Source organism: Glycine soja, chromosome 8 (genome assembly GCF_004193775.1).
Source record: "Glycine soja cultivar W05 chromosome 8, ASM419377v2, whole genome shotgun sequence".
NCBI lineage: Eukaryota > Viridiplantae > Streptophyta > Magnoliopsida > Fabales > Fabaceae > Glycine > Glycine soja.
In genome coordinates, this window is record NC_041009.1 from 9,131,040 (window position 1) to 9,152,411 (window position 21,372).

The window sequence follows — 21,372 nt, forward strand, 5'->3', positions numbered from 1 at the left end:
GACATTTTCATTGTATAAATTTTTCATTTTCGATTTCCTTCTTCTCTATTTCCTCCAAAACAAACTTAGGGGCAAAGAAAAACCTAGGCACACTTCTGGAAGCATTTTTCATGGACCCAACTTATAGAATTATGCCCACTTCTTTACTTACATAAGCCGATCGAGTCAAATCTGGTCTTACATTTCCCGTGCTATGTAACACTGTAACGTATTTAACGATATGTGGCGAACATCACATAGAATAGAATAATCAAAGTATCCGCAGAATATATATATATATATATATATATATATATATATATACACACACACGTCCTTTTATATATGAACATAAAGCTGTTAGGTCAGAATTAAAGTACCTTTCAACGGAGAGTGATCAATAAGAATATATGTTTTCAGATTTTGTTTATACATTAATAAGGAATCTGATTTTGTTGGAAAGAGAAAGACTTACTGTTATAGGTAGAAAAAAGAATAGGAAGATTGTGCTGAAAGAAGATACTACAGCACATTCTCTTTCGTTTCTACATGCGATATTTGATATCTGTGAATAGAAAACACTATTTATTAATTGACGCAAAAGTTTTTTATGTTGAAACTAGCAGCTCAATGATTTGGATTATGTGCTTGTTATATTCGTATTGGAGAAAGAGATCAGAGCCACTTTAACCAATTTTTATATTACAAAACTTATGCTCACAAAGTGCATGAAGCAGTACTTTAAGCCCTGATTAAGAAACTAATTAACTAAGAACGGTTTATTACAAAAGATTGATTTGACTTACCCCAAATATTATATTTATCTAAATCTTGATTACACACACAAAAAAAAATTAAGTAGCTAGGGCAACTATCTTCTTGATTACACACACAGAGATATTTGTTCATTCCTAATATAAGAGAAAATTAATTTTTATGGGTTATTCACCTGCTGGTCTTTACTAACCAAAATGGAAAATAAATGATAAAATTATAAATATTGACTTCACTGCAAAAGAAGCTGGGAAAAATATGGTTTTTACCAAAATACAAAACAAGGGAAATATGGCATGTGAACATGCAACATTTCAACCAGTACAAGAAATGTTTCTAATGAATGGTTGAAGTCTTGAAGAAACTAACGAATGCTGTTTTCATAAAGCAGATGTTGCAGGAGAATCGCTGGGCAAATCTCCTTTGGCAGATTGCACACTAAGAAAGTTGCAAACATGAGATGCATATCATAGTGGCTACCTGCCAATGGAGAACTTGCCCTGTAATACAGCTGCAACTGGGAAGATCCACACACACACGTAGAAGAATGGCTTTGGGAACGTTATTTATGGCTCGCTAGGATCGGCATATCCTATGGAACGATGCCTTTATTTTGCGTTGCATGTGTCCTTTCATATGTTTTTATTCTTTTGTATGCGAACCATCCTTTATGGTGAACTATTTTTACATTGAAGTGCTAACTGGCAACAAAAGAGAAAAGGGAAAACGTAACTTTGTTTCTCCAAATTTTTTGTGCCGTATGTATAGGTTATAATATGCGTTGGTGGCCATTCAAAGCTGCAAAAGTCGAAACCCCCCTCTTTCCAAATATGATATTCCTATTATACCAACACAACAGTTTATCTTTCCATGTTTGGTTGTTAAACTTCTTATATTTTTGTCTAAAAAACACTTGTTATATTTTATGGGATTACAATAGAACCTTTTGATTAATTTATTTTGAAAAGAATAAAGCACTTATAAAGAACTTTCCTTTTATAGCTCTAAAACATAGTTTACAAAATTAATATTCCATTATTGCAATCTTTTTGCCTTTCTAACAAATTTACAGGAAAAGATTGGAAAGAGAAAAATCATCGGAGACATCTTTTTAAAAAAGAAATACAAAAAGACTAGAAAATAGTTATAGTACCCTATTTACGTGGACCAACAGGCCAAACGAATACATGTATATAGAAAATATCAGTTTATAAAATGACATGAAAATATTAATGACTTCTTTCATTTCATGATCTCTTTGATTTTATAATTGCCAAATGACCACAAGGGTAATTATTTTATTAATTCAACAATAAAATTTAAACCCCATGATACACAGCCAGAAGTTGGTCTGTTAGATCTCTTTATGTTATCTGACAAAATTTCATTTTTCATGTTTATTTACTCAGTTTGTTAGAATTGTTTTTTTTTTGTTTACTAAGTGACACCACCAAATGGAAGAGATTGAGTTAATTAATATTCTTCATCAAATTTTTTTTTTTTACATCCAACAAAACTGTTATTTAATCATGTTCTTGCATACTCAAATCCTTTTACTGTCTAGGTGAATTGGGATACTGTTTTTTCCAAAGAAAAAATTATTTATATATATATTGGATCTCCTGAGACCATCTTGAATATGTTCTTGTGTCATTTGTTTTCTTGCTAATTTGTTGGTTTAAGATGTTAAGTGTTCATGACTGTTGGGAGTCAAAACTGTCACGACACATGACTAGTCAAGTATAAGAATTACAGTAGTTGTGGTTTTAAATCTTTACATGTTGATATCATTTTAAATAATTCTCCTCAATACATATTGAATTGTGAACAATTTGGTCTTTAATGTTAGTATCTAAATTAATTTGTTGAAACTACGTATACTGTTCAATTTGCATAGTAATTTGTAGGAGTAGCATCATCATTATTCATCTGAAAACTTGCACGTGGAAAGTAAAACTAGCTACTACTATTTTCGAATGTGGAAAAGAAACCGCCGAATATGTTTAGTAAACTATTGGATTGTGAAGCAACGTACTTCTCCTTGTTTAAGCATCTAATGTTTACGTACCAAAAGATTACTATTTATGCCAAAGGCTTCACGTGAACAATCACATGGTCTTTGGACACTGAATGAAATATGAATTTGCACACTGAGAGGAAGTGGGTACTTGGTGGAGGGAGTATTTATTGAGCCTCAACTAGGCTAGAAGAGTGCAATTGCAGTTTTAGTTGTATCTCTCACATGGCCTCTATTTCTATAGCTATAGATTTTAGTATGTTGTAGGAAATATAGATAATTAATAATATATGGAGTGTAGGACTGTAGGTGTTGAGCAGCTTTGGCATTTCAACCCTTTGTTTTAAGTTGAAAGAGATCGAGCATGCACTTTAATTATTCCCATTAATTATTCCAAACAGTTAGACATTACATGAAAGCAAAATCTAAAGGGAAGCCATTAATTATTAAGGTATTTTATGAGGTCTTGGATCAGGTTAACTTTCTGGTGCTTTGTTCGTGGAAAAAATTGTAGAAGATACCAATTACCAAAATATGTTGAGTGATCCGGTGTCTTGAAATTGTGGGAAGTTTTGATGAACTTTGAAATTGGTAGAATAGCCTTTCCTTTGATTCTTTAGGAATGAAAAAAGATGCTATTGGCAACTGCTCATAATATGATTAAAATTTGTAGGCTGTTGTCCTCTTGAAACTTTTTGATGACCCAGGCTTTGCAATTGTAACATAAATAAATCTGCCATAAAAAAACTGCATCACAAAACCAGCTCTCTGGTCAATAACATTTTAGTATGGGTAGGATTTCTCTTATATAGTTGAAAACATGCTCTCATAAGTCATCCACATTTCCATTCATATCTTGCACAATCTATTTGGCGCACTCTTCCTTAACAAACCAAATATATGCAGATGAAAATGTAGAACTTATTATTAAGACTAACATTGCAAGTAGTGTGGATAAATTAGTTAAATCAACTCAACATGTTATCATAGTCAATATATATGCAATAAAACATATTTTTGTTATGATGATACAAGAAGAGTGGAATGAAATGACAAAATGTGTAGCCTTTGTTACCATCTACTTTTGCGAACTGAACTCCAGCGTCCAGCTCCTAATCTAGTTATGTAAATAAATAGTTTCTAATCTTCTTCAGGGGACTATATATAAACATTTCCTCAATTTGGATCACCTTTTATTCCAGCTTCAGCAAAATGAAGGTGGTTATGGTTTTGCTGCTCCTCCCCTGGGCCAAGGCGAAGAATTTCTTTAATTTCTCAGGGACACTCAAAGAAATGAAGGATGTTCATGCACTTTATATACTGCTTGTATATCCATGAAAAATGAAAGAAAAAGATGGGAGTAGACCTCGTTTGGTTACTGGTGAGAAAGGGTGGTTGAGAATTGAATTGGGATTTAAATTCACGGGTGAGAGAAAACGGGAGTGCTGTGACTGTGAAGCTGACGAGAGATTGAATCAATGTGAGTGATGATGAATGGAACTCCCAAGCGTGGGTATTTATTATTGTGGAAAAGAGACAGAGTGGTGAATGTGTATTTCCGAAAGAGTAGTGATACATTATCACTCATAATTTTATACAATTCATAAATATCTTTCATTTTTTATTTATCTTTATTTCTCTTTTTTTTTTCATCATCATTTAAGATATTCTCACTGAAAGTTAAGTTAAGGATTAATATCTAAAATAGTAAAATTTATTTTTAAAGGATTGATTTTTCTTAATAAATTTCATATACATGAATAAAAAATCGAACTTATGGTAATATACTTAAAAGATAAAGATAAGATTATTTATCAACAACCCTGTATGGCTGTATATTAAGTGATGATGATGTCTTTGTTCGCAGGTCTGTATTATTAAAAATAAAATAGTTCATTTTAATACGCGAACCACACTTTTGACTTTAGTACAGTGTGGGATAGGGACGATGGACCCTTTTCCTTGCTACGTTTTCTGCTACCACATGCCCTCCCAACTTTGATGGATCATTTTTATTTTGTTCTTATTTTACTTTAATTATTGATTCTTTTGTTTGTAAATAATAACACCACAAAAACGTAGCATAGTTAATTAATAACTAAATAACACCAACAAAAGTAAATTTGGGCCAACGTAAGCCCATTAGTTGCTAATTGAAAATATATACACTTTTGTCAAGATATTGGCCCAATATGAGCCCATGAGTTTTCCTTTCTATTTTTGGGGTAAATTTCCTACATTCTCACTATTGTTTCCTACACTTTTCATTGCATTTCGGAATCAGTTTTGAATAATGCAATGAGAAACGTAGGAAGCAACAGTCCTAATTTTGGTTTTTTTTCAAAACCAATTTTGCTTCTCTTTTTAATATTAAAAAAATATAAGTTATGCCTATGATTAAGCTCAGATCTCATGAAAAAAATAAAAAGGAGTTTGGGCCTGTGTTTGAGCCCAATATGTTCGGTCAACAAACAAACAGAAAAGGGAGAAGCATCACTGTCCACCACTGCAGTGCCTCCCAGGATCTACTACCCCTGAATACATGCGCAGGCAAATAGCATTAAAGATTAGAGACTGCAATTAAAAAGTGCAAGTAGGAAATTAAAATTTTAATTCACGATTAGGGTGACCAGAAACTTTTTTTTTTTTTGAAACAGAAACTTAACTTGCCCTATAAATAACTTACACAAGAACGCCTCAGTTTTGGGGAGTGAAGTTTTTTCATCCTTTTGGCTTTTAGTTTCAGTAACTAATTTTATTCAAAAAAAAATCTTAAGATTTCATTTTATGCTCAAATTTTTTGTTTATTCCTTATTCCTAATTTAGGTTAAATTCGTATTTTAGTATAGATATTGCATAGGATAAATATTTATTAAAATAGGTTACATATTCGAAAGGTTAGTAGAATTAATTATGGGATTTGATAAATTAGAATGGGAACAAACAAATTATGGAATATATTTACTCTTAATAATTATGGGTTAGATATTGTTGTCTCCTTGGATAGTTTTTAGAAGACACAATGTAAGATTCATAAATAACTCATAAAAAAATGTAAGATTCATAAACAGTAGCATGAAGAGGATCACATATTGTGTTGTGATGTATATATTTACACTTGCATACTTTTGGTTGTAATCATGCCAATAAGGTTATTAGTTATGATAGTTGGTGATATCAACGCTAAATAGTTTAACTTGGCCTTCTTTCAAAAAAAAAAAAAAAAGTTTAACTTCGTCTGTGATTTCTAACTTATGATCTTATTTGTTGCTTTTATTTCCTTTCCCTCGAAACACAAACCAAGGGCATGAGCATGTTAGCCCGTGGAAAGTTTTGGTGGTATGCAAAATATTTCTCCCTTATTTTGAGCATGTGAGTCTAGATTCCATGAAGGATATAAGCAGATGAAAAGCATAGAGCTTTTAGCTAGAAGCCAATGAATAGATACAAATCAAACTTCCTTTTTCCCATTCAGAGAGAAACATGTCAAGCACAAATGGACAACTGAAACCAATGGAAGGATGAACTTTTTATCAACGGTACATGAGAGTATATGAGGAGACAATAAAGTAGTCCTCTTTCACATACTAGCTCGTAGCCTTCAAAAAAAGAGAAAATTAGTGCGTACAACAAAACAAGGCTAATAAGAGCAATTTAAGGAGGCATGCAACTACTAAAATCCAAACTTTCTTTTTGCCTTCTAGTGCTAGTGCTTGCCTGTGCAAGAATGAGATGATTCAGTAGTGGACAAGTCCTTTCGATTGCCTTTTATACTGGTTATGTGCTATGTATTTCTCATTTCTAGCTATAGAGAATGACCAGCCACGGTTTATTTCAAACGGTTTCTTTCAACTTTGATTAATATTATATAGCACACATACACACATCCTGCATTTTATGTGTTCAGTGATCTATATTAAATACTTGCAATATTTATTAATTAATTACTAATTCTTTAAACTCCTTCCTTTATCCATTCAGTGATCTATCTCTCTGGTTTAGTTTAGCTACATACATGCATGGTTACAACAAATTAAATAATTATAGCCGTGCTAGTCCTTAATTATATATATAGGATACCCACAAATTAAAAATCTAAATCACCCTCAATAATTATTTTGGTGTTACGTACTATTTGTGATCTGGTTGTCACAAACCAATCATGTCAACTATATGACATTTAGGTTGTGATATAACAAGTAATTAACCCTAATTGTTTTAATAAATTCAATTTTAAATAAAAATAATTAAATTAAAATGCCAAATACTTAATTACTAAGTTCCTTCTTGGAAAATGATTTTCTTAGATAAATTTGCACCAAAAACAGAGGATGTAGTTGTGAATGTGATAAATTATTTTTTTTCACATTTTTTAAAGTACAGAAATAATTCATAGACACCTGTATATAAATTCTAAACCCAGAAAGATAGAGGGATGCAAGAGAAAAATGTAGATAAAATATATGATAATATATGATAACATGACGAAGAGAAAACTAAAGGATATCAACCAGGTATATACACTGAATAAATGTCCATATATCATTAGTCCTTAAAATAATAATAAAGGAATAGGGAAATAATAAATATAATGATAGCATAATAATAAAAGAGGAGTCAAATAAAGAAAAATACAAGGTTAGTTTAAAAGCTAGTATTTGAATATTAAAATATTGTTTTATCTAAAAAAATATTAGACCACAAGTACAAGCATGTATATAGATTTTTTTTTCATTTTAAAATGCACGCTTGTTAAATTCATTCAAAAGTTAAAAATCACATAAATTTCACTAGTAAACGTGAAAATCTTCATTACTAACTTCTGACTAAACGTGAAAAATTACATATATGATGTGAAATTAAATAGTAAATATATGATTAGTGATGGATATATGAAATTCAAAAATATTTACACTAATATCATAACAAAAAATAGACTGAAGCAAAGAATATAAAGTTATATTATTATTATTTGGTGGGTTGCAAGTACCTAATTTATACTTTAGGAATTAATTGAAGTGGGGTACTAGCCAGCGAATCTGGGTGTGCAGAAGTCGAAAAGGGGAACGATATGAAGAATAAAACAGAAATTGCGTCAGTACATGTGATACAACTGTGGCCACTAGCTAGTGAGGGTTTGGCTATGGAAGAGATAGAGAGTAGAGAGAGACAATTACAAAGGCAAATAAAACAGAGGCCCGTGAAGGCTGAGTGATAATATGCATGCATGTATACATGTGTCACTGATTCTGACTCAGAAAGACCATCCTCTCTTATTGTCCATCGGTTCAGTTCCCACATCCCTTCCCATGCAAATTTTAACAGTCTCCTAATCAAGAATATGACAACTATATCATCCACCTTTTTATGCTCTCCCTTGTTCAGTTTCTGTGATTCCTATCAATCCCTTTCACTAACTGTGCTGTGTTGTGGTTGTGGTGATAGCACATTGAGAAATGAGAAATAAAGTAGTGTGTACTTGGCCTTGGGTTTGCTTTTTTCATTTACAATGTAGGTACATATATACCGAGAAGGGATGTCACAATCCATGAATATTCATTTTACTATGCATGAAAACATACACTTTCAATAACCCATTAATTTCGATCGGTTGTATAATAAAATAAAACGAGATAAGCCAAATAAAAAAAGACACATAATAAAAATACTATTAATATAATATTGTTCTATTCACATAATTAACAACCAAACTCTTAACATGTGTTTAAAGGATTTAATATAATGGTCACTTTGTCACACTTTATGAATTTTCATTTGTTAGAGATCATCCCCTCATTACTTGTAAATGGGAAATTTATGACTAACCATTTCAAAAAGAGGAAGTGTATAAAACTATAAATCATTATAAACCTTGCTTAATTTTTTATGTTCTTAGCTCTTTTTTATATTTTTCAATGAAAACTATATCTTCCATTAATTATTTATAATTAAAATAATTTTATTACAATAGATTTATTTCAAAACAAAATTTAGTTTTTATACCAATGTTATGTGACTTATGTCTCTTTGTCTCTCTTCATTTTTTATCATTCAGTCTCGTCAGTGGCTTTTTTTTCCCATGTCCCTACGTGTAATAGGTGTGGAGGTGTCAGCTAGTCTTTATCCAAATTTAAATTTGGATTTTTTTTTATCAAAGTAGCAATGAGCTATTTTTATCGATTCGAAAATGGCAAGAATCCAAGACACATCACTCCATTCACCACCTATAAATACCCTGCCTGAGTTAAGTACTCACAAATCACAATATATATCATTCACATTCACTAAAGAGGAAGATGAAGTTATAAAAAAAAAGAAGCCTGGTATACAGAGGAGATGGCTTGCAGGGTGCAGAAAAGAATTTCGCTGCGCAGAAAACTTCACATTCTCCGAGTCCTTACCTACTCAAACTCTGTAATAATGCTGTCTAACTCCATCTATTTACAACCCTTCTTCCTCAATTTCTTTCTCATGATTTCAAAATTATAATAACCATTTTTTATGCACTGAAGTTGTTTCTGTTTTTTGTTTTGAAGGCCAAGAGAACCTCCCTTGCCAAGAGTACCGTTCTACGCTTATACAAGCTAAAGCTCGCACTGGAAACTGTCAAAAGACAGTATGAAAACCTATTAGCCACCAGAAGAGAGTGCGTTAGGCTATTGAACCATGTCAAAGAGAACAAGGTATGCTTATTCTCTTAACCTTTCCTCAAAGGCACACATTAAAAACAAGGCCAATATATAGAAAGGAAAATATCTTTATCATAAGTAACATGTTAGAGATCCCAAGTTGACTAGTGATATGATATACAAGTGGAGGGACAATACTTGCCTCATTAGCTTATTTAGAATTTGGATTTGAGTCTGATTGAATACCAAAGTTAACTTACAAGGTGAAAAAATTGTTTCTATTTATATGCGTTATTTTAATTATATCATACTGTTTAACTCACCTTGAGCTATTTTAGAATTTCAGTTTGAGTTTGATTAATTCATTTCCAAAAGTCAGCTTATAGGGTGAGAGTCCTCTCTATTTATATGGACTATTTTGATAATATAGCTTGTTAACACAAGATCTTTATGTTTATGCTAGTTAACATGATATTGATTATTAATTATTTTTTTAATATTTAATGTTCCAATTAAAATGAAACAGGATGTGAAAATAGAGAAGGTAGGGGCAGGAACTTTTATGGTGAGGGTCACATGTGAGAAAGGAGGTGACAATCTGGTGGCTATATTAAAGGCATTTGATGAGATGTGTCTGAATGTTCAGCAAGCGAGAGTTTCATGTGAAAATGGTTTTTCTCTGGAAGCCATTGCTGTGGCTGAGGACCAAACGCTGGATGTAAGAGATATCACTGAAGTGCTTCTAAAAGCAATTGGAAAGCAGAGTGGTGAAAAGGACTCGCAGATGTTTGACAAATGCTGTGATTCGTGACTTTTTTTAAGTACTTTAATTTGTTCAACATCCTGTGTATCTCAAACTAGTTAATACCAATTTCACGTTAATCTTTTCTTCTTCTTTTTTTTCGGCAAACTAGTTGATACCAGATTTTAGACTAAAATTTTCCTTCATATATAAAGTGCGAGGGGATTAGAGAAATAACATGTTTAGTTAAAATTGTTTTTTTGGGATGAAAGAAATAGAATGGAGTGATGCAGGAGAGATATTAAATAGGGAAAATAACAAGACAAAAGCATAAATACAATAGCACAATACGCAAGTAAAAAATAAATTCCTTCCAATTTATAAGAATTTGGAAATAGCAACAACAAACAAATAGCTAGAGACAAAAGAACACGAATATACAAGAAAAATTAACAATAAAAAGGTAAAAATCAAAAGTCGTTCAAACCAAAAAATAATTCTACAATGTTCAAATAAAGATACCAATAAGTCTCAAAAAGGGTTACAAATGAGATATTACCCAAAAACAGTTATTATGCAATTCATGCTCTCGAATCTGCAAACAGAGTTACCTTAATCCCCAGTCTAACTTCCGAAAATCAAGAATGTTGGGTCTTGAATCTATTGCTCAAAATTTAACGAAATTCAAGGACAAAAGAATAAATTTTATGGTGACTATTTGGTGATTATGAGAGTTGTCTTTTCTTTTCTTTTCCCCCCTCTTTTATTGGTTTCTTTTATATCGAAAATAAGTCTCTACATCCTTAACAAGAACCATTTTCACATGTGAAATGTCAAATGAACTTTACTAAGTAGAGAACCCAAATCTTTTCATTTGGTTTATGTACGGTATAAGGAGGGAAAGAGTTCTTTTTATTGAGACCCACGGGATAACTTTACTTTCTCACTAACATTGGCATGTAATTAGTAGGCAAGAGAGCAAGATTTTGAAACCTTTTTCTTTTAGCTGGAATTTTTTATCTTCCGTCGGTCATCTCATCTGCAAATTCAATCTCTAAAAGTATGTTTGGATAGCTACCAAAATATTGATTATGACCCCAAAATTATAGTAAAAAGTTGAAAAATAGAAAGAATTATTTATTGTTTTGACTTAGATGGTAGAAATGAAATTAATCCTGAGAAAATTGGATCTAATCCAAACATCTTCTAATTCACATTTATAGTTATCCTTCCATTTCTCATGTTACACTCGGTAGGGGTGCTCATATTAATGAGTAATAAGATTAGTTACTTGTAACGATACATAGTAAATAATAAGTTGGATGATATTTTGTTAAATAATTGTGTATATAACCAGTTATTTATTCATAATTGACTATATGACTGATTTTATATATAACTAGTTATATATTTATAATCGATTTTTAAAATTAATAAACAGTTTTACCCAATTATAATCCATTATATAAAATTAATTATGATTGTGATTATAATAACCACTTATAATTTAATTATTTATTAGTTATGGTTATTTGAATAACGAAATCATGTGTTTTACACACATGTTGGCCATTTCCATTTCCCACACATGTTGTTTAGGTCTATGAGACTGCTCATACTTCCTATATTCTCTGGTTGTATTTGGGCCGAGAGGTATAAGTCTTTTTTGGTGTAAGACTTGTAGGGGTGCCAATAATTTTGTATTTAACTACCTGCATGTACATGTTGCCATGTTGGGACGACAAAGCTTGGAGCCTTAGACATTTTTTTGTATAAGTCTTGGGTTCCAATTTTGCCTTTTCCTAAAATTATTTCTCAGAGAGAGAGAGAGAGTCTTGAGCAAGACATCCTTTACGACTGCATACATCCGTTGACGGGAGTGAATGATATTATAAAATTATATACTCGTTAGTATTTTTTAAGAGTATATGTTCATATTATTATTTCAGCTACTATATTGTTATTATAAATTTTATATTTATCATCACTAAACTCCTGTCACTAAAATACATGTTTCTTATAATATTGGTAAACGAGTAAAAAATTATACTGTAGACTGTAGTAATTTAACATAGAATAATTCAATTTTAAAATTTTGATTTGAATTTTCTTTGACAGGGTTGTGAGGTTAGATTCAAAAAAAAAAAAAAATACTACTTATATCCACGTTATCGTGTTTATGGAAAAACTGAAATCAAAGGAATTAATAATCCTGATGGGAAAATCTTCAAATTTAATGCGACTTACACAGGTTACATGCATCATGATTCTACAAGGCATGTGAGTTACATTCCATTGGTTTGGTACAACGCCAGTGAGCATGGGGATCATCAAATTGGCATTATTCTTTGAAAAGTCGAACAATACACACTTGGAGGATTGAGGATATCATTTACTATTAATTAATTTATGCATGCTTCAATAAAAAGAAAAAGGAAATAATTTTCCCACGGAAACAAAACAATCAAGCAACCTTTTGTCAAAGTTTACATTAGGAAAAGGACAAAAATGAAAAATGTTCGGCGTGTGGAAGTGAAATGTTTTAATCCCCCATCTAGTTCAGCCAGTAATTTATTTATAAAGGTAGCAAATACTTACTCATCCATATTTAAATATTAATTAAATTAATTTGATAAATGAAGATATAAAGGTGTTAACCAAAATGGTTGATCCATGAAAATGCGGTATAAGTGGGAAATTATATCCAGTTAATATTAGAATTTCATTGTTTACACATTTATAAAAAATTATCCCGTACAAAGAGAGGGTTAATTAAATTCAATAAAAAAATGCAGTTAAAATTTTGGATTTAACACATTTTTTTATACATGTAATATAGAGAGTTTAATATTTATGAATTGTTAGCATAATTTGTTTACACCATCTACCAATCAGAAATCATAATAAGTGTGATTTGTAAGTTAATTATGGTATAAAAAAAAACTTACTTGCAAGTGTAATTAGATATACTATTTATTCAAGTGAGTGGTACTCTTTTTGTTGTAAGAAATGAAACTTACAAATCTCTGTCATATAATTAATTAAGGGGAACGTTTGAAAATTGAAACGAAGAAATGAAGAAATTTCTGTTTCTTGAAAGGTGGCGGTGACATCATGATGAGCAAAATAATGTACTGTAGTAATGCTGAACGATCAACAACAACAAAAATGAAATTTAGAAATTTACATGAATTTAAGGATAATTGTTGTATAAATAGAAACTATTAAACATCTATTAATTATGAGTCATAGGCAGGCCTTCGATTATTTTGGAAAGAAGATTTGGATTCTTTCACAATCTTTTGTAAAATAAACAAAAGCGAAAATATGTAATCCAGAGAAGGTACTATATAATAAGAAAGAAATTTAAGGTGGAGAATAATGTGCATCACTAATGCCGTAAGGAAAGGAAGTCAAAATTTGGGTAAGAAGAAACCTATCAAATACATTGTTTTTGCCCCGATTCATTTGTAGATTGATATAGTTATTGTTTTTCTGACAAAATGTAGAAAAGAAAAATGGATTGAGCGAGCTTCACAATATAAAATTTGGGTTGCTGGAGATAATAAATGAACAATAATATAAAATAATAAAACTAGTTGTTGCATTGCTTCACGCTTTTAGGCACCTTAGAAAATTGATTTGTTTTCTGGTCTTTGATATTTTTTATGTAACATATTGGCCTATAGGCACTTCCATTCCCTTTCACATTAGAGAGAGACAGATCCAGCCATAAGTGACTTGGTCAAAACTAATGGGATCTGAATATTAAATGATACGTACGTCGTCATGACAAAAATGAAAATGTTACTTAAACTTTTCGATAGCTACGCACCCATTCTCTAGAATATAGATCCAAATAAATGTGATCATATAATCATCAATATTTAAAGGTATATTAAACAATTTTGGGGTGGTGACCGTTGTTTAGCTCAATTTTGTTGTTTTGCTTCCTTTTCCCCCCATATCCTATTAATTAACAAATGATTAATTAGTTATATATTTACAAAATAAAAACTGAAAAGGTGAATCTCAACTATGAACCTAGATTATATGGGTATTCTTAAAAGTATTTATAAATAAAAAGGTAGTTATCTGTTAATTGAGACTAAAGATAGAAGTGGATATTTATTCGTAAATTTTTGTTGAGTACAGATATTATAATATCAATTTATCCTATCTTGTACATATATATCATATATATTAAATATTAATGTATTAAAATATGTTAGTTAAGTAAATAATAACCGTTTAACATAGAATAGTAAATTTTAATTCAACATACTTCATATTAAATTTGTTATATTTTATTTAAGAATATTGAATTATTATTTATTTTTATGTATAAATGTATAAGCTTATTGACAAATTTTTTTAAGATTGACTTTAAATTGTGAATGATATTTTGTGATGTTTGGTGCTTTAATTAATAGTGTAGATTTACATCTATTTAATGACTTATTTTTATAATGTTAGATCATTATATTTGTAAGGTTTATTTATGACTTAAGTTTAGAAAAATTATGTTATATTTTTTTATTTATAATAATACCTCCGATCATATATATGTAAGAAATAAAATACAATATTTTTTCATCCTAATTATACAAAACATAAGATTACTTTATTGCATTTAGGAAAAAAACTAATATTACTAAATTTTATTCTTACCCCTAGATAATTATGAGGTCTATCAATGATATGTGTGCATTCATTTCTCCATGAAAATGAGTGCACTTATTTAGTTATATATCAACAAAACTATATATATTTATTGGTTAAAAAATTATCTTTGAAAAATAATCATCTCTTAAACCATTTAATATTATGGATAATTTTGAAAGAAAATTAAAATTTATGATAAATTAACTAATCTAACTACTTATATTATATTAGTTTTGATGAATTAGATAATTATTTCTTTTATATATATATAAGAAATATTATGTGTGAATATTTTTAATGTTATATTTAGGTTACTTAAAAATATTTTTTTTTAATTTACTTGTAGTCATTTTTCTAATTAATATTTTTTATTAATTTATTAATTTTATATATAAGTAAAAAGTGTGAGTGATGTGTGAATATGTTATATAAATACCACTTAGGTATAGGAATATTGGATACGAATATTTGTTTGTTTTTATGACACAATTACAAAGACAGGTGCTATCGAATCCTATCTAAACTCTACCTATTTTCATTCCTAATTTAAACTAAGAATATCCATTTTATGGAGGATCTAATCGTACATACAACCCATTCATTATAGCTTTAACTAATTAGCTCTATATGTAGTAATTTAATTTTCCTTTATGCACCTTTTATCAAAATGGAGATCAGAAAGACAATGTATTAAAAAAACAACACCAATAGATGTAAAAAAAAAATGTAGCCAAAAAATATATAAAAAAACACCAATATATATAGTTTTCATGTGATTTTATTTAATTTACTCGGCATAAAAAATGATTTGCACTAGTTCAGAGGAAAAGAATATTTAACAAAGGAGATGAAATCTAAAAAGAAATTTTCGTGAAGTTTCTCAAATTATGTGCAAGTGTGTTTATTATCGGTGCTGATCCAAAAAATTTCTTTTTCTTTGACTGAATATCCAAAAAAAATTCTTTAATTAGTGAGGCAAAAAAATTATCATAATTTTATAAAAAAATATATTTTTACAAATACATAATGACAAAAATAAATAAAAAATACTTCAACTTTTTATAAATTATAATTATCATCTACATATTTTTATATTTTAAAAATGTTGTATGAATTTTATTTCAATACTATAAATTAAGAGGATTAAAAAATAATTTTTAAAATCTAATAACTAGAGAAAACAAATTTAAGTTTGGTGGACTAAAAATAAAAGTGATCATAATTTGAGAGAAAAAAAAACATATTTAAGTATATTTTTATTTATATTTAATTATTTATTACTCCTTCCTATCTTTAATATAAGATATTTTGGATATAATCATACAAAGCAATAAAAATAGTTAATTCAGTTGATTTTATTGAGTTTTTTTTAAAAAATGTTAATAATGTAGGTAGTATCAATTTTATCCTTATTAATAATCATTAACTTGTTATGGGTGATTGAAAATATTGTTTTCTAATAGTATTAAGTGATTTTTTATTTTCATTTTTTATTTTTATTTTTCAAAGAATTTTTATTTTCAAGATTTATAAAACATGTATTGAGAAGAAAGTACTCTAAAGTGTTATCCCAATTTTACTTCTTTTAAAAAAGACTAAAAATATTGTTTTCTAAATTTTAAGAAAATATATTTTCATTCATATTTTTTTGCTTTATTTGAAAATGAAAACGGAAAAAATACTTAAATCAAACGTCAACTTATTCACTGCTATGACACTATTAATAAAATGCACAAATACTAAGAATAATTAACAAGGGCATAACTAATGAAAAAAACTAAATGATTCATAGAAATTGTTAAATGCCTCATAAAAAAGATCATCAATTCCTTCTAAGTAGTGTCTTGTGAAGAACAAAAGGAAATATTTAATAAAAAAATTATATTAAGTGAGCAAATAAAGATATTGTAATATTTTCATATTGTTAAAATTTTCTTCCTAGCTTAGAAAAATTAGATTTCGGCATTTTTCATGTGAACAATTTTAGGAAAATAACATGAACCAAAAACATTCTTGGAAATCAATATTTTTTAAGAATATTTTTATTCGAATTGCATATATAATATAGGAAACTAATTAATATTCTCGAATTTAGATTTATAGGAAACTAAAAATTTCCTGCCTATCAAGTATCAAATGTCTTTTAAAAGTAGTCATATTGGAGTAAACATCTATGATGTAATAAAATTAACTCTCTTACACTTTTGCACAATGGAAATTGAGAATAAGCATAAAAAATAGAGAAAAAGTATGAAATTGAGCTTGTTTGGTAAGGAAAAAAATATTAGTGAAAAAAATTTAAAAGTTGGTGGCCCTATAGCAAAAGTTATCTATGCCAATTAGAAAGGGAGAAATGATGAGGTGAAAAATGTGAGACTTGAGGAGAGAGATAGTAGGTTATCAAGTGAGTATCCAACTTAACCCTTTCATTGTACCTCTTGGTCATGAACAAGTATTTATTTGTCAATTGCTAAAAAATCTCTTATTTGTTTTTCTCGTCCTATGAAACTAATCTAAAACTCCACATACAGGTGAGAGTAAATGATCATTATATTAATCCCCCTATTCTTCTTCCATGATTTGTTTCCTCTTTTTCTCTTTGAAATTGTATGTATATATGCCTCTCCCTCTCTGTATGTTCTATGCCCTCATAAATCGATTCTCTTGTGTGATCGAGAAATCAATCTTTTTTAGGCTTTAGAGAGTCTTACAATAAAACTATCACTAGTAATCATTTGTGAGCCTATTATAATCAATTATTTTCCCTTATTTGTGATGATTGCTCATTGGCATCCAACATAATCAATTGAGGTTAGGCTAAAATCAATTATTTTCAGTTTAGAGAAAAAAAATCTTTTTTGATAATTGATTTTCAAGGTTTGACAATCAATTTTAAATAGTGGTATTCAAACTTGTTTATTTATTCTTAGAACAATTATCTCATTATATATGATCGTACTACTCTCCTAGTTTTTCATAGTAAACCAAAATAAGGTGAGAAGAAATTTTAATATTTTCTCTTCTCAGTTTCACTCTCATATCCCTCAAATAAAAAAAAACCTCAAAATTCACCCTATTTGTTTTGTTTTGTATTTATCTTTTTTCCTTTCTTTCTTTCTTATTTTCACCCATCTTATTTCTCTGCGTGTTGTGCCAAACATGGTGTTAGTGAGAAATTGGGCATTTATCGTACAAACCAACTACGGGTTAACTAATGATAATGCAATGCATAATATAATTAATTTAATTATTATTTCCTGTACCACGGAAAAGGTTCTTGTTGCTGTTTTGGCTTAAAGAAGCTTAACGCGAGAACAATTTCAAAGTAGGCTATTTCATTGGAAAAGAAAGCCAATTCTATATGAAAGGTTTGGTGAAAAGTTTGGCACCTTTAATAATTTCTATATAGTTTAAGTATAATTTTTACCCATAAAAATATGATACTTTTTTTAAAATTTAAATCTTTATAAAAAAAATCTTTATATTTAAATCCCTAAATTTTTTTGAAAAAAAACCCTAAAAATTATTAAAAAAAAGTATATGATTTTAATCTCAAATGAGAAACCAAAATTTTCAAAAATTTTAAATATAATATTTAAAAACGAATAATTTTTTTTGTAGTTTTTTTTTAAGATCTTAGTTTTAATATATAGCTAGCCTATGCACTTGGAGTACAGAACTTATACCTTTTTTTGTTTTTTGTTTTTTCACCTTGTTTTTTAACTAGTGTCGACGTAAAACGCTTCAATTATCATCTTTATTTTTTTTTTTGAACATGCAACATCTCTCTCATTCTTTCTTCTTTCACTCTTTTTTAATTATTGAATTAATCTTTTATTTTCCAATTATCATTTTTGTTACATAATTTATATGAAGATGATGCACCATTCCATCCATTACAACCCAACTAATTAAATAATTAGTAATACATAAATCACTCTCTATTATAAACGCCTTATCAATACTTTTTTTTTTTCTTCTTATTTTTCTCTTCTCATCACATGGTAGTACATATTAATTATAGTAATTTAATACATTTTTCTCTTTTCTATAGTTCTATCCATTTCTCTCAATCTGGGTGTTAAATAGCATAAGAATATGAATGTTCATTAACTATTTTTCTAAATAAAATTAAGGAGTTAATAGTTCGTACACTATATATGTAAGCAAAAGTAGACTAAGTTGTGTTTGAAAGGGTGCCTCAGATATGACAAAAAGGGGAGACTTAGTTCCATTAAACTAATGAATGAGCTTATCCTTAAGGAAATTTCACATAAAATAACGACTAAAGAAGCCACGGGGTTGCTTTCAAATGACATATTCATATTCATATATAAATTAGCGTTTGTTCGGATGTGATGAAGTATTTGCTCTCACGTCCCCTAATAAACAAAGACCAAACCAACCCTTTTTATTTGAAAGCTTGTAAAGGGGCACACCCCTTTCTCTCTCCTCCTTCCCCCTTTAATTTCCTTTTCCTTCTTAATTGTCTTAATTTCCCTTGTATTCTGGTAATCTAGCTAACCCTTTTTATTTCCATTAGCCACGATATCATCACCATCGCCACCTTCTAGGTGGGATCCAGGGTCAACAATATCACACTCAGCACAGTTACCAACTCCAAATCTCAAGAAATGGATAGTAAGTTCAGAAAAAACAACCGCAACTCATATACCAGTGAACAAGATCAAGACACTGATCATGATGTAGCTCAAGAAAACATTGCCGAGTCCCCTCCTTCTTCCACTGTGTTCAACATCGATGGCTTAGTCCCATCCCCCACTCCTTCATCAAAGAGAAGGTTAGTACGTACTCCTTATAATCAGTCCTTCTTGCTATATACCTAATTATACCTTCTGTATTTATAACTGAAACATTACAAATTAAGGAAATTAATTAATACTAGGAATGAATTCACTATAGGAACAACATTAATGATATGAGAAATTGCATGATACTCTCCAAAATTTAAAATTTTAATTTGGTATTCATATTGCGAATCTTTCTCTTGTTTCTTTTAGTGTGTATAAACTTACTCCTAAATTGTATAAAGAAACTCTTGGATTTCTCTAGAACTATGACAATTCTTGATATGTGAAATTCTATATATACTTCTAGCTAACAGCACCTTCAATTTTCTTCTTCTCACCTAGTTAGTGTGTATATATATATATATATAGCTATGGAATTTTGAGAGAGTAATATTGAATGGAAATGGTTATGTTGAAATAAGCAGGAGGGCAATACAGAAAAGGGTGGTGCAAATCCCAATGAAGGAGACAGAAGGATGTAGGCTAAAAGGAGAGAGCAACACCCCACCCTCGGATTCATGGGCTTGGAGAAAGTATGGACAGAAACCCATCAAGGGTTCCCCTTATCCCAGGTAATTATATAATTCCATTGCATTGCAACAAAATTCTGTTATTCACGTTTGGTCACTATAAGGTTAATTTGTGAAACATTTATAAGCGACGACAAGAAACGGAACTAGTGTAGTAACTGTTTGTTTTTGTTGGTTCGTTCGTTAATATCTGATTGTTGTTGTGACACAGAGGGTACTACAGGTGTAGCAGTTCCAAGGGCTGTCCGGCACGGAAACAAGTGGAAAGGAGCTGCGTGGACCCCACAATGCTAGTCGTCACTTACTCCTCCGACCACAACCATCCATGGCCACCTTCTAGAAACCACGCCAGGCCCACCAAGAAGCCTGAACCGGTTCCGGACCCGGTCCAACCCGAACCGGAGGAGAAGTTCGCGGACCTGGGCGGGGACGACTCCATGATAACCACCGCGGAGGAATTGGGCTGGCTGGGGGAGATGGAAACGACGTCATCCACGGTGCTCGAAAGCCCCATTATGGCCACGGGCTACCACGCTGACGTGGCGCTGATTCCGATGAGGGAGGAGGACGAGTCGCTCTTCGCCGACCTCGGGGAGCTGCCGGAGTGCTCGGTGGTATTCAGGCAGGGGCTGCTGACGGAGCGGCGGCGGTACACCGCGCCGTGGTGCGGGACCACAAGTTGAGGGCAAAAAAGTCAACAAAAAAAAAAGAAAGAAGAAAAACTAGAGGTGTCTGTTTGACACGTTCTTCGTGCGGCACAAGAGAAAAAGATAGCAGCATTATTTTTTAAAATTAAAAATATTAATTTATGTTATTTTAGTTTGTTGAGAGTAGAAAATGGAAAAGAGAAAATAGGAAAAGTAGGGTTGGGGATGAAGAAGAATAAATGGAAGTTTGGGGGGAGGAGTGAGAGAATATGTGTATGTTGGGAAGTGGTTGTAATTAGCGTAACTTTGAACAGCTTGCACAACAAGATATTTTACTGGACCCCCCCTCTATTCCTATCCCTATCTCTTGTTTCTAGAACAACATATTAATAATGCGCCGATACTACTATTAAATGCCAACCAATGGCCACAATTAACAAATTTGATAACGATATTAACAACACAAATACTAGTCACTACTCATAAGCTCTTTTTTATACTAAAAGTCATAGAATGAGTTCGTTTAAATGCTCAGAATCAACAAAATGCTCGTTTAATTACTCAATTTGATTATTCCA

At 30.3% G+C, this 21,372-nt stretch overlaps 2 protein-coding genes across 3 annotated transcripts; both read left to right on the top strand.

The window, feature by feature from the left end:
* Nucleotides 1–9,010: 9,010 nt before the first annotated feature.
* LOC114423878 lies at nucleotides 9,011–10,294 on the top strand. Its single transcript, XM_028390788.1, has 3 exons — nucleotides 9,011–9,184; nucleotides 9,307–9,453; nucleotides 9,926–10,294. The coding sequence occupies exons 1-3, from the start codon at nucleotides 9,107–9,109 to the stop codon at nucleotides 10,208–10,210; spliced, it is 510 nt and encodes a 169-aa protein (XP_028246589.1). The 5' UTR covers nucleotides 9,011–9,106; the 3' UTR covers nucleotides 10,211–10,294.
* An 8,862-nt stretch (nucleotides 10,295–19,156) lies between these two features.
* Nucleotides 19,157–21,134, top strand: LOC114421729 (probable WRKY transcription factor 65). Of its 2 annotated transcripts, none has more exons than XM_028387793.1 (3): nucleotides 19,157–19,607; nucleotides 20,040–20,189; nucleotides 20,359–21,134. In XM_028387793.1, the coding sequence occupies exons 1-3, from the start codon at nucleotides 19,441–19,443 to the stop codon at nucleotides 20,828–20,830; spliced, it is 789 nt and encodes a 262-aa protein (XP_028243594.1). In that variant the 5' UTR covers nucleotides 19,157–19,440; the 3' UTR covers nucleotides 20,831–21,134. The 2 variants fall into 2 exon arrangements, with proteins under 2 accessions (XP_028243594.1, XP_028243595.1); XM_028387794.1 differs by having other exon boundaries at nucleotides 19,158–19,607; nucleotides 20,043–20,189.
* Nucleotides 21,135–21,372: the final 238 nt, after the last annotated feature.